Source organism: Amblyraja radiata, chromosome 12, assembly GCF_010909765.2.
Source record: "Amblyraja radiata isolate CabotCenter1 chromosome 12, sAmbRad1.1.pri, whole genome shotgun sequence".
Taxonomy (NCBI): domain Eukaryota; kingdom Metazoa; phylum Chordata; class Chondrichthyes; order Rajiformes; family Rajidae; genus Amblyraja; species Amblyraja radiata.
Genome location: NC_045967.1, coordinates 5614913 through 5629920, shown reverse-complemented (window position 1 = coordinate 5629920; position 15008 = coordinate 5614913). Strand labels below are relative to the sequence as shown.

General features: G+C 40.8%; 1 protein-coding gene across 1 annotated transcript in view; it reads right to left on the bottom strand.

Annotated features, from left to right (window-relative positions):
• abcb7 (ATP binding cassette subfamily B member 7) overlaps positions 1-15008 on the bottom strand; it is a 70786-nt gene that overhangs the window by 18577 nt on the left and 37201 nt on the right. The window contains exons 6-10 of the mRNA XM_033030140.1: positions 14183-14271; positions 14005-14092; positions 11713-11887; positions 8125-8282; positions 7710-7873 (exon numbers count right to left, since the gene is read on the bottom strand). Of these exons, the coding sequence (XP_032886031.1) occupies positions 7710-7873; positions 8125-8282; positions 11713-11887; positions 14005-14092; positions 14183-14271 (674 nt within the window). The remainder of the gene's footprint in view (positions 1-7709; positions 7874-8124; positions 8283-11712; positions 11888-14004; positions 14093-14182; positions 14272-15008) is intronic.

Genomic DNA, 15008 nt, shown 5'->3' with positions numbered 1-15008 from the left:
AAAAACATTTACAAAATAAGAGCAGTTACTCAGACTACTGAGAAAGCTAGAAAGTAGTGTTCCATAGTGATTGAAGCTAGAAAAACTGGTTCGCTACTTGTAAACGAGAGATCTGGTATTTTGAATTAGAAACGTTATTTTAAAACTGCAGATTTCAATTAATTTAAGGATATAGTTTATCTTGTGAAACCAAAAGTACAACCGATTGGGCATGTAATTGACAAAACAAATGTAGAAAAGTGCACAACAGTGCACCCTGGTGGAAAGATTCAGGATTTCACATAATGATCGGATTGAAATCTTAATTTTGTAGAAACTAAAGTGGGTCTTAACAGGTAACACTCAAAGTAGGAACAAGTCAATGGTCAAAAAAATGGAGCACGAGAGTTCCTTTCAAATATATTCTGTTATGCTTGTATAAAAACATAGTGCGATCACACTTGAGTTACAAAATTTGCAAATAAGTTCACAAGGATGAATCCAGACTGGAACTTCTTTCCCCCAGAAAAGAGAAGGCTACAATTCCCCCCCAACAAATACATGCAGATATGTTTCCACTTTTGATGAAGTCCCAAAAGAACGGACACAAATACAAATTAAATCTTTCAGAAACCCAACAAAATATTCAGGTAAACTTCACTACGAAAGAGTTGCAAAAATGTAAAATGGCACATCACAAGGAGGGGCTGTGGTGAACATTGCAGATGCTTTAAGGGATGAAGCTAGCTGGGCTCAAAGAGAAAGTGGAAAGTAGAATAGTGCGGATCTGGCCCACTTCAAACAGCCATTTTGCCTCCAATACTATATGTAGTTTTGGCATAACTATTCTTTGCCTATTAAGAGAATCAGAAGTATTCTCCATGTGTCCCCCCCCCCCCCCCCCACCCCACCCCCCCCCCCCCCCCCCCAACAATCTTTGTTTTACAAACATCATGCTGCTGCTTCAGTAAAATTGAACACAATAAGATTGCACTTTATATTAATAAGGATATGAATGATACCATAAACATCTATGAAAAAAAAACTATTAAGCTGATGGGATTAAACTGTATCTGAACATCTATCAAGTTCCTTATATTGGATGACTTTGGTCAAACATAAATTGAGGATGATTTGAAGTACCAGATGTGTTGAGGTAGAGGCAGTTGTAGATTTTAGCTATCAAATTGAGTCAATTATTAAAGATGTTATGGCGGAACATTTGGATAGCAATAACAGGATTGGTCAAAGTCAGCAAGGATTTATGAAGGGGAAATCTTGCTTGACTAATCTTCTGGAATTTTTTGAGGATGTAGCAAGTAATGGACAAGAAAGAGCCAGTGAATGTAGTGTATCTGGACTTTCAGAAAGCCTTTGATAAGGTCCCACGCAGGAGATTAGTGAGCAACATTAGAGCACATGGTATTGGGGGTAGGGTATTGACATGGATAGAAAATTGGTTGGCAGACAGGAAATTAACGGGGTAGGAATTAACGGGTTCCTTTCAGAATGGCAGGTAGTGACTAGTGTGCCACAAGGCTCGGTGCTGGGACCGCAGCTATTTACAATATGTATTAATGATTAAGATGAAGGAATTCAAAAGTCAAAAAGGTCAAAGGTCTGTTTATTGTAACGTGTACCAATTAAGGTTACCATACAGCCATACTAAAAAAGTCAACAAGACACACAATTACATAAAAGTTAACATAAACATCCACCACAGTGGATTCCACATCCTCACTACGATGGAAGACAATAAAGTCTAATCGTCTTCCCTCTTTATTCTCCCGCGGTCGGGGCAGTCGAAACATCCGCAGTCGGGGTGATCGAAGATCTTGCAGCCGACGATTGAAGTTCCCGCGATCAGGGCGGTTGAAATTCCTGTGGCTTGGAGCTCCCGAAGTTGGTCCCTAATCAAGGGACCGCGAGCTCCACGATGTTAAAGTCCGCAGGCTCCTGCTACTGGAGTTCTGGTGGTCGATCCCCGAGAGGGACCACCAGCTACATGATGTTAGGCCGCAGTGCAGACCAAGATACGTTACAATAGACAATAGGTGCAGGGGTAGGCCATTCGTCCCTTCGAGCCAGCACCGCCATTCATTGTGATCATGGCTGATCATCCACAATCAGTACCCCGTTCCTGCCTTCTCCCCATATCCCTTGACTCCGCCATCTTTAAGTGCTTTATCTATCTATCTCTTGAAAGCATCCAGAGAATCGGCCTGCACTGCATTCTGAGGCAGAGAATTCCACAGATTCACAACTATCTGTGTGAAAAAGGTTTTCCTCATCTAAATGGCCTACCCCTTATTCACAAAAATGTGGCCCCCTGGTTCTGCACTCCCCCGACATCAGGAACATGTTTCCTGACTCTCGCATGTTCAATCCCTTAATAATCATGTTTCAATACGATCTCCTCTCATCCTTCTAAATTCCAGTGTATACAAGCCCAGTTGCTCCATTCTTTTAACATACGACAGTCCAGTCATCCCAGGAATTAACCTCGTGAATCTACGCTGTACTCCCTCAATTGCAAGAATGTCCTTTCTCAAATTTTGTGACCAAAACTGCACACAATACTCCAGGTGTGGTCTTACCAGGGCCCAGTACAACTGCAGAACTACATACCTCTTTGCTCCTATATTCAACTCCTCTGGTTATGAAGGCCACCATACCAATAGCTTTCTTCACTGCCTGCAGTACCTGCATGCTTATTTTCAGTGAATGATGTACAAGGACACCCAGATCTAGTTGTACTTCCCCTTTTCCAAACTAGACACCATTCAGATAATAATCTGCCTTCCTGTTCTTGCCACCAAAGTGGATAACCTCACATTTATCCACGTTAAACTGCATCTGCCATGCATCTGCCCACTCACACAACCTGTCCAAGTCACCCTGCATCCTCATAGCATCCTCCTCACAGTTCACACTGCCACCCAGCTTTGTATCATCTGCAAATTTGCTAATGTTACTTTTAACCCCTTCATCTAAATGATTAATGTATATTGTAAATAGCTGCGGTCCCAGCACTGAGCCTTGCGGTACCCCACTAGTCACTGGCATTCTGAGAGGGACCCATTAATCCCAACTCTTTGTTTCCTGTCATCCAACCAATTTTCTATCCATATCAGCACTCTACCTCCAATACCATGCGTTCTAATTTTGTCCACTAATCTCCTATGTGGGACCTTATCAAATGCTTTCTGAAAGTCCAGGTACACTACATCCACTGGCTCTCCCTTGTCCATTTTCCTAGTTACATCCTCAAAAAATTCCAGAAGATTAACCAAGCATGATTTCCCCTTCGTAAACCCATGTTGACTCGGACCGATCATGTTACTGCTATCCAAATGTGCTGCTATTTCATCTTTTATGATTGACTCCAGCATCTTCCCCATCACCGATGTCATAGAAACATAGAAATTAGGTGCAGGAGTAGGCCATTCGGCCCTTCGAGCCTGCACCGCCATTCAATATGATCATGGCTGATCATCCAACTCAGTATCCTGTACCAGCCTTCTCTCCATAACCCCTGATCCCTTTAGCCACAAGGGCCACATCTAACTCCCTCTTAAATATAGCCAATGAACTGGCCTCGACTACCTTCTGTGGCAGAAAATTCCAGAGATTAAGCACTCTCTGTGTGAAAAATGTTTTTCTCATCTCGGTCCTAAAAGATTTCCCCCTTATCCTTAAACTGTGACCCCTTGTTCTGGACTTCCCCAACATCGGGAACAATCTTCCTGCATCTAGCCTGTCCAACCGCTTAAGAATTGTGTAAGTTTCTATAAGATCCCCCCCTCAATAGGGTACAAGCCGAGTCTATCCAGTCTTTCTTCATATGAAAGTCCTGACATCCCAGGCATCAGTCTGGTGAACCCTCTCTGTACTCCCTCTATGGCAAGAATGGATTTTCTCAGATTAGGAGACCAAAACTGTACGCAATACTCCAGGTATGGTCTCACCAAGACCCTGTACAACTGCAGTAGAACTTCCCTGCTCCTATACTCAAATCCTTTTGCTATGAATGCTAACATACCATTTGCTTTCTTCACCGCTGCACCTGCATGCCTACTTTCAATGACTGGTGTACCATGACACCCAGGTCTCGTTGCATCTCCCCTTTTCCTAATCGGCCACCATTCAGATAATAGTCTACTTTCCTGTTTTTGCCACCAAAGTGGATAACCTCACATTTATCCACATTATACTGCATCTGCCATGCATTTGCCCACTCACCCAGCCTATCCAAGTCACCTTGCAGCCTCCTAGCATCCTCCTCACACTGCTCCCAGCTTCGTGTCATCCGCAAACTTGGAGATGTTACATTCAATTCCCTCGTCCAAATCATTAATATATATTGTAAATAGCTGGGGTCCCAGCACTGAGCCTTGTGGTACCCCACTAGTCACTGCCTGCCATTGTGAAAAGGACCCGTTTATTCCTACTCTTTGCTTCCTGTCTGCCAGCCAGTTCTCTGTCCACATCAATACTGAACCCCCAATACCGTATGCTTTAAGTTTGTATACTAATCTCTTACGTGGGACCTTGTCGAAAGCCTTCTGAAAGTCCAGATATAACACATCCACTGGTTCTCCCTTATCCACTCTACTAGTTACATCCTCGAAAAATTCTATAAGATTCGGCAGACATGATTTACATTTCATAAATCCATGCTGACTTTGCCCAATGATTTCACCACTTTCCAAATGTGCTGCTATCCCATCTTTAATAACTGACTCTAGCAGTTTCCCCACTACCGATGTTAGACTAACTGGTCTGTAATTCCCCGTTTTCTCTCTCCCTCCCTTTTTAAAAAGTGGGGTTACATTAGCTACCCTCCAATCCTCAGGAACTACTCCAGAATCTAAAGAGTTTTGAAAAATTATCACTAATGCATCCACTATTTCTGGGGCTACTTCCTTAAGTACTCTGGGATGCAGCCTATCTGGCCCTGGGGATTTATCGGCCTTTAATCCATTCAATTTACCTAACACCACTTCCCGGCTAACCTGGATTTCACTCAGTTCCTCCATCTCATTTGACCCCCGGTCCCCTGCTATTTCCGGCAGATTATTTATGTCTTCCTTAGTGAAGGCAGAACCAAAGTAGTTATTCAATTGGTCTGCCATGTCTTTGTTCCCCATGACCAATTCACCTGTTTCTGACTGCAAGGGACCTACATTTGTTTTAACTAATCTTTTTCTCTTCTCACATCTATAAAAACATTTGCAGTCAGTTTTTATGTTCCCTGCCAGTTTTCTTTCATAATCTATTTTCCCTTTCCTAATTAAGTCCTTTGTCCTCCTCTGCTGGACTGAATTTCTCCCAGTCCTCTGGTATGCTGCTTTTTCTGGCTAATTTGTACGCTCAACTGGTCTATAATTCCCTGTTTTCGCTCTTCCTTTCTTAAAAAGTGGGGTAACATTAGCTCTCCTTCAATCCACAGGAACTGATCCTGAATCTATAGAACATTGGAAAATGATCAACAATGTGTCCACGATTTCTAGAGCCACCTCAAGTACCCAGGATGCAGACCATCAGGCCCTGGGGATTTATCAGCCTTCAGTCCCATCAGTCTACCCAACACAATTTCCGGCCTAATGTGAATTTCCTTCAGTTCCTCCGTCACCCTAGGTCCTCTGGCCACTAGTACATCTGGGAAATTGTTTGTGTCTTCCTTAGTGAAGACAGATCAAAAGTACCTGTTCAATTTGTCTGCCATTTCCTTGTTCCCCATAATAAATTCACCTGTTTGTCTTCAAGGGACCCACATTTGTCTTAACTAATTTTTTACATATCTAAAGAAGCTTTTACTATCCTCCTTTATATTCTTGGCTAGCTTACTTTTGTACCTCAACTTTTCTCCCCGTGTTGCCTCTTTAGTTACCTTCTGTTGCTCTTTAAAAGTTTCCCAATCTTCTGGCTTCCCGCTCGTCTTTGCTATGTTATACTTATTCTCTTTCATTTTTATACTGTGCTTGACTTCCCTTCTCAGCCACGGTTGCCCCTTACTCCCCTTAGAATCTTTCGTCCTCTTTGGAATGAACAGATCCTGCATCTTCTGTATTATTCCCAGAAATACCTGCCATTGTTGTTCCACTGTCATCCCTGCTAGGGTCTCTTTCCAGTCAACTTTGGTCAGCTCCTGCCTCATGCCTCCATAGTCCCTTTTGCTCTACTGTAATACTGACACTTCAGATTTTCCCTTCTACGAATTGTAGATTAAAACATCATATTATGGTCACTACATGGCTCCTTTGCCTCGAATTCCCTTATCAAATCTGGTTTGCCCCTGACTATTGGCCCTGACCTTACTCTCTTATCCCTTCTCGAACTTTCTTTCCCATTAATTCAAGGAGTCTTTTGTAACTTTTCCTGTACTCACTTTCCCTTTAACTCCATCTTTATACTCCAAATTTGTCCACCCCCCCCCCCCCCCCGCTATTTAGTTTAAACCCACACGTGTAGCACTAGCAAACCTGCCTGCCGGAATGTCGCCCCCATTTACATTAGAAAAAAATAATATAAGCATATTAGCAGATGACACTAAGCTGTGTAGCAGTGTGAACTGTGAGGAGGATACTATGAGGATGCAGGGTGACTTGGATAGGTTGGGTGAGTGGGCAGATGCATGGCAGGTGCAGTATAATGGGAATAAATGTGAGGTTATCCACTTTGGTGGCAAGAACAAGGAGGCAGATTATTATCTGAATGGTGTCAGATTAGGAAATGTTAAAGTGCAACGAGACCCGGGTGTCCTTGTACATCAGTCACTGAAAGTAAGCATAAAGGTATAGCAGGCAGTGAAGAAAGCTAATGGCATGTTGGCCTTCATAACGAGTGGATTTGAGTATAGGAGCAAAGAGTTCCTTCTGCAGTTGTACAGGGCCCTGCTGAGACCACACCTGGAGTATCGTGTGCAGTTTTGGTCTCCCAATTTGAGGAAGGACATTCTTGCTATAGAGGGAGTGCAGGTTCATGAGGTTAATTCCTGGGATGGCGGGACTGTCATATGTTGAAAGAATGGAACGACTGGGCTTGTATTCACTGGAATTTAGAAGGATGAGAGGGACTCTTATGGAAACATGTAAAATTATTAAGCGATTGGACACGCTAGATGCATGAAACATGTTCCCGAAGTTGGGGGAGTCCAGAACCAGGGACCACAGTTTAAGAATAAGGGGAAGGCCATTTAGAACTGAGATGAGGAGTTGTGAATTCGAGGAATTGTCTGCCTCAGAAGGTAGTGGAGGCCAATTCACTGGATGCATTCAAAAGAGAGATATATAGAGCTCAGGGCTAGCAGAATCAAGGGATATGGGGTGAAAGCAGGAATGGGTTACTGATTGTGGATGAACAACCATGATCACATTGAATGGTATGTATTTCTATGTATCCTATGTATTCTATGTTTCTATGTATGAAATGTTAAGATAGTGGAAGGCATTAGTTAAACAAAATGGCAAGCAACATAGGTGTGTAACAAATGAGATGAGGGACGAGTGAAATTCTCTTGCATAGGTTCTCAGCCATACAGATCCCAACGATACCAATGTTTCAACAAGGCACTGGGCCAGAGTCGTGGTCATTATTAATTGGCAATTTAATGAATATGATCAGAATAGGAGAAAATATTACATCTATAAAATACAGGAAAAAGATAAAAGAGAATCTGAAATTTTTCAAAAACTAACCTAAAGGGAGACCAATAAAAGACAACTTACCCTGAACCACTAGATCCTACAATTGCCACCTTTTTCCCAGTAGGAACATCAAATGATACTCCATTAAGGACCTTTTGACCATCCAGATATTCAAAGTGCACATCATCAAAAGTGATGGTAGACTTTTCAGGAGTAAGCTGAAGTACTGGAGCCATTTGTGCCTCCTACAAAAGCATATAAAGAACCATGAAGTTGCATTACAGCATTGGGTGCCACATTCAGTTTGCAAAAATAAACACATGGTGTCTCTTCAGATATTGCAACTGTATATTACTGTCTTGAATACTTAGTACTTTTCAAATTTTCAGTTTATGTATTTTTTAAAAATTACAATTTAATTTTTACAAGCTCTTATATAAAATGTCAGACTATAAATTCAGAACTAAAGAGCATCACTATCACGTTAGCATCATACCTTAATCTTTGTATCAAGGTTTAGCAAATTGAACAATGTGTTCATGTCTATTAGTGCCTGTCGTGTCTCTCTATATACGGTGCCCAGAAAATTTAAGGGAAGAGACAATTGGAAAAGCAGTCCATTTACCATCACCAGATCTCCCACCGTTAGTGTTCCTGTAAAAATGATTCAAACGTTACAAGAAACTTTCATTTCCATTTAATTCAATTAAGTTTGACAAAAATTGTTAACATTTTGGGATAAAATGGTGACGAGTTTCCTTAACTCTTTTAACAATGTCATATCTTTACACACAATATTAGTCATATTGATTAGATATATGGCAATTAAAGCACGAACGACAAATGGGAGACTTCTGGACCTCGCTGTGGAATATGCACCGTATGAATTGGTCAACTATCCTGTCATTTATCTCTTGCCTTTCCCTGAATCTACATTTCAATGAAATGTTCTTCAGCTTTGGGAGATAGTCATGCACAGATTCATCACTAGTTTGTGGAGCCCTTAAAGTGTAGTGAAGTATGCGACGGTTGGTCTTTGGTTCAAGGTGTCTTTCAAACCTATGTAAAATAACTTTGGTCTTCTCTCTGTCCTCTTTTTGCTCTAATGTCCAGATGTTGTACAACTCTAGTCTCTTCTCTCCTGTCCATAGAAGCAGATACCTAGCTTTCTCAATCTCACTAGCATTCTTTACCACACCGCTGAACGTTAGTCCACATTTTTGTCTAAATCTGGCAAAGACATTCATTATATCAGCTACTTCCCAGTCCATTAGTGGCGCTAGAACGGGCATGTTTATTGCAGCCATATCTATTGCGATGCGTGCAGCATTGCCGTTCCAATTGTAACAAACAGATTCAATCAGTCATAAATATTTAAGTTTGCAGTGTGGTTACACACTTGCTTTCACTAGCATCGAGTGACAAAATTAAGTAATCTTTTTTTGAACATTTGAGATTTCGGTAGCTGATTAAAGCATATTTAGCACGTGGGTAGTCCTCCGAATCATAGCCCCGTATACCGTTGCCACCATATTATGTTTTGTGATGCCTTGAAGTCTATCTTCAAGATAAACAATGGAGACAGCACTTGTGTTGTAGTTCTCTTTTAAGAATGCCATCTATTCAAAATGGCATCTCCAGGCCTCTCATTCTGCATCCGTTCGCGCTATCTAGATCACATGACTTAACTACGTCATGCACTGAATTTGCATGTTGCAACCCAGTTTCGATTGTAACAATATAACAATGGTCATCTGAAAGAGTGCAAAGCAAATGATAATGACCAAACACCGCGAGCTTCAACAAAATGGTTGACATAAACTTTGAAAACACTGTTATTGAAAAGCATGTGTAAATAAACATGTTTACATCAGGAATTTCAGCACTGCCATTGGCAGTCTGACAACCTTTTGAGGTAGAATGGTTTCCTAAATTTTCAGATTATTGCTGGTTTATTAGTCATTGCATTTGGAGAATTCTCGGGTATTTTTTTCTGCACTGAGTAGATAAGTATTGACAGTACATCTTTAAAAAAATCTTTAAATAAAATCTATTTTCAGAACTGATAAAGCAAATAAGACAGATGTGAGGGAGTGAAAACCAAGGTGTCCATTCACAAATTCATTTGCTCATATGCCTGCCTCATAGACCAGAGAAAAGCTATTTAATGGTATAGCCTTAAAGCCCTCTGTTTCTTCCTTGACAACAGAACCATCCAATTTTCACACACTACTTCGCCGAGCGGAGCTGGTCCTCACCCTTAACAACATCTCTTTTGACTCCTCCCACTTCCTCCAAGTCCAAGGCGTAGCTGTGGGCACTCGCATGGGCCCCAACTATGCCTGCCTCTTTGTAGGGTACGTTGAACAATCCCAGTTCCAGGCGTACACTGGCCCTATCACCGATCTCTATCTCTGTTACATTGATGACTGCATCTGTGCAACCTCCTGCACCCATGCAGAACTCATGGACTTCATCAACTTCACCACAATTTTCATCCTGCACTCAAACGTATTTGGATCATCTCCGGCACCTCCTCCCCTTTCTTGATCTCAGTCTCCATTACAGGAAATAGACTATCGACTGACATCTATTACAAACCCACTGACTCCCACAACTATCTCGACTACACTTCTTCCCACCCTGCTTCCTGCATAAACTCTATCCCCTACTCCCAATTAAGGTGCAGGTGATATATTCTGTTAAGTCTGCTGGGAAACCTGTGTTTGCCGCATCTGCGCCCAAGATGAGGTGTTTCACACTGGAACATCAGAGATGTCCTCATTCTTTAGGGAACGGGTTCCCCTCTCCCATCATAGATGAGGTCCTCACTCGTGTCTTCTCGGTACCCCGCAGCTCTGCCCTTGCACCCCCTCACCTTAGTTGCAACAGAGATAGAGTCCCCCTAGTCCTTACCTTCCACCCATCAGCCGTCACATACAACACATATGTTGTATGGAGGAGATGGGGGGGTGGTGGGGGGGGGGGGGAGAGGAGGAAAGGGGGGGAGGAGAGCAGCGGGCAGCACGGAGGAGCGAAAAGAGCTGTAAAATTTCAAAATTTCGGCCACCTCCAACGGGATCCCACCACTAGCCACATTTTCCCCATCTCTACCCCTTTCTGCCTTCTGCAGATGACCGTTCCCTCCGCAACCCCCTGTTAACTCATCCCTTCCCGCTCAAGTCACCCCCTCCCCAGGTACCTTCCCTTGCAACCGCAGAAGATGCAACTCCTGTCGCTCTGCCTCCTCCCTCGACTGTCCAAGGACCCCGACAGTCCTTTCAGGTTAGACAGAGGTTCACTTGCACCTCCTCCAACCTCATCTACTGTATTTGTTGTTCAAGATGTGAACTCTTATGCATCGGCGAGACCAAACAGACTGGACGATCATTTCGCAGAACACCTTCACTCAGCCCGCCCAAACCAACCTGATCTCCCGGTTGCTAAACACTTTAATTCTCCTTACCATTCCTACCGACCTTCCTGTCCTCAGTCTCCTCCATTGTCAGAATGAGGCTAAACGCAAATTGGAGGAACAGCATCTCATATTTCGCTTTGGCAGCATACAGCCCAGTGGTGTGAATATTGATTGCTCTCACCTCAGCATTCCCTCTCTCTATATCCTCCCCCCCCCCACTCCCACCCAAGTCGCACTAGCTTCTCATTTCCACCCTACAAACAGTTTACAATGGCCTGTTTCCTTTATCATTGTTGTTTTTTTGCATATTTTTCATTCATTGTTCTTTATCTCTCTACATCACCATCAATATCTCTCGTTTCCCTTATCCCTAACCAGTCTGAAGAAGGGTCTCGACCCGAAACGTTACCCATTCCTCCTCTCCTTGGATGCTGCCTGTCCCACTGAGTTACTCCATCTTTTTGTGTCTATCCTGTGTTCTTACACACTGCACAACATGCATACACCGCAGCTAACTCCCCATGGCAAACAGAGGCTTCCCAGCAGAATTAACAGATTATATCAACTGCACCTTAATGACGAATGTAGGAGCACTTCTCAAAATAAAACTTAACAGGAAAGTGTAAGTTCTCAAGCATAAAACATGAATTAATTTAACTACTGTACCTGCCATGATTCCTTGACTAGCAAGTATCATGATCCCAGTCAGACCAAAGCTAAAGATAAGATTCTGACCAAAGTTCAATACTGCAAGACTTGTGGTAGTCTTCAGAGATGATTCTTCATACGACTTCAAGAATCCATCATATCTCTCTGCTTCATACTTCTCATTATTGAAATACTGTAATTGGAATTTAATCATTAGTATTTATTGTCAAAACTTATTTTGAATATCAGTCCATTACCATAAATGCAGAGCAAATAAGTTACACTTTACAAAGCAAATACATGAAGTACACTTGCAAAGGATATTCATCTGAACCTATTTTCACAATTAAATGATTTCTATTTTTTCCAAAAACACTTTCTTATATTAGCATCATCAATACTCATGCCTTGGACCCTCCCACCGACAGAGCAATGGAACTTTCCATGGAAATCAGGCGTGTTTGTTTGGATCTACAACTGTCCACTTTATATAGTATCTAAGGAAATGGATACGAATATTGCAGAATTTTTGTTGCTGTGCAGAAAATCAAAAGTAATTTCTTTACTCTTCAGTTTGAAGTCTATATTTCACGCCAATTCCTCCACAGTCAATATTGACAACTTGGGACTACACCCAGGGCCGTCTTAACACATGGGCAAGCTGGCAGTTGCCCGGGGCCCACAAGCAAAGGGGCCTCGTGCTACTCTATGTATGTTGTGAATTGTTGTCAATAAATAAATACTAAACTAACCTATAAATATTTGTTATTGGAAAAAGCATATTTAGCATGTGTTTTACTAAAGATGAAGAACAATATTAATGTTAATTTTTATGATACCATGTGGACATTGGCATTCGCCTCTGATTTAGTATCACGGTCACCTCTGCAACCACACGTGCATGTATGTGTACGTATCTCACACGCTACATAACGTAAAAGCGTATATGTTACTTCAACTCACTTGACAGTTAATAGCAATGATATTGGTTATATTTATATGCCATTGGTTATTAGAGATTGAATCTGATATTCATAAGGAACACTTGTAGGGTAAGCATGCAGTAGTCATTCAAGATTATGAATTTATGATGCAGTACTAGTAACCAGGTATTGATAGTTTGTGATATGTGAATGGACAAGCTGTTTATATAAGATGTGAAAATTGTAGAATGCAACCTAGACAGAGATGTGCCATCTCCGTCTGTATGGTTTACCAATTGAGTATCATTTATATATAGAAATTATTGTGTTTTTCAAGGCTCATGTTATATTGTTCAAACGTTTGTGTTGATTAATCTTTTCTATACAGCATGTTTTTTAATGTTTCAACACTGATTTTATTGGAAGTACCGATAAATATAGATTTAATTTTATCGACCATTTACATTTTTATTCCTGTGAGTGGTTGTGTAGGTAGGGGTCCCAGTGCACTGCTTTGCCCGGGGGCCTATAATGCTGTTAAGACTATAAGGCCCTGACTAGGCCATGGAACTCCATGTCTGTTACCAACTTAACCAGTTACATATTGGTGGATCCTTCACTTCGTTAATTGTGTACAACATTAACAAGCTGAAATTGTAGGAAAACAGCTTAGTTCCAGGGCTCATCAACTTAACTGTAAGTGGCTTGAAAGGAGGTGCGAGGTATGGTACTTTGTCACATGTACAGTGAAATTCATTTTTGTATACAGTTCAGTACATATCACTATACATAAGCACTTAGATACATATAAATGCATGGTAATGCTGGTTTAGCCACCTTTCTAGCAAATGTCCTATCTAAAGCAGAGAAAATGTATGCTTTTTGTAGTAGCTGTAGCTCATTATAGAGAGACAAATAGTGATCAGAATTCTAAACCACAAGTCTCTGCCATTAATGTACCAATAATTGGTAGCATGCAGTACTGTTACATTTCCACTCAACAGTTTAGCAAAGAAAACTAACACTTATGAAATTGCCATGTCTAGCTATTCAAACTAGTCACCAATTCAGAATGGATTATATTCACAATAAATTATAATACAATTGGATTATATTCACAATAAATCTGTGCAAAGTATGCAATATATTATCTACTGTGATAGAAATAATCTAATTAGCTCAAGTTACAAGGAACCAAAAGGAAACTTAAAATGCACAAGATGTAGTATGCAAATGGGAGTAGTCTTATTTTTCACAATTCTACAGCACCAGAAGTTATATGGAGGGAAGGAAGAATTATAAGTGTATAAACTTAGTGAGGGAAAGGGTTGCTTATAAAGTAAGAATCTATTCAGAATCTAATCAAATATAATTCAGAACATTGTACCTTTACAGTTTCATAATTCAGGAGTGAGTCTATTGCAGCATTGCCTGCATCATTATCGGCTTTATTCATTTTGATTCGGAAGATAGTCCTACAAATAAAATATATTGGTTGTAAAGTCACCACAGAAAACACATGAGCGTATGTGAAAAATTAAAATCAAATGTTACTTCTACAGTACCTCCACTGTGTAACGCTAATGGTATATGCTGCATATGCACCTAAAGTCGCCAGGGTAACTAATGCATACGGCAAACCGCATTTAAAGTACTGTAAGAAAAAAACACATTCATATTGAAAACTAAAGATATTAGTCAAAATATGATTTACAAAATATGACAAATGCAGATTGATTGACATGGTAATGAAATCTTAATTTCAAAATCTTTTTTTTTTAATTTTAATTTTATTTTATTTTATTAGAAGCAATTGTACAGAGATAAAACATTCGGCATCTAAAATTATACAATTATTGTACAGCTTCATTTTTAACATAACCTAAATTATGAAAATGAAAAAAGAAAAGAAAGAGAAAACAAGAAAGAAAAGAAATAGAAAGTGAAGAGATAGATTGAAGAAGAACAAAAGAGAATTCCTTAAGCTACCAAAGCAGTGTAGTAGAAAGATAAAGGAATTTAATTAGAGAAAAAAGTGGAGATATATCTTGCCCCTCGTCCCCCCCGCCCGCCTCACCCAATCCAGCATCGGATTTAAATTTAAATTTGTGTTGCACCATACTATTGTTGTAAGAATTCGGTAAAGGGTGTCCATGTCTTAAGAAATTGATCTGGTTTTTCCGCCAAGACAAGCCTAATGTTTTCCAAATGTAGTGTCTCGGACATATCTGTGATCCACATCTTCACTGTAGGGACTGTTGTTTGTTTCCAAAATTTCAGTATTAATTTTTTCGCCATTATTAGGCCATAGTTAATGAAACGTCTTTGAAATATCGTTAGCTTAGAACAGACCTCTGACATACCTAGTGTGATCAGTTTTATATCGGGATC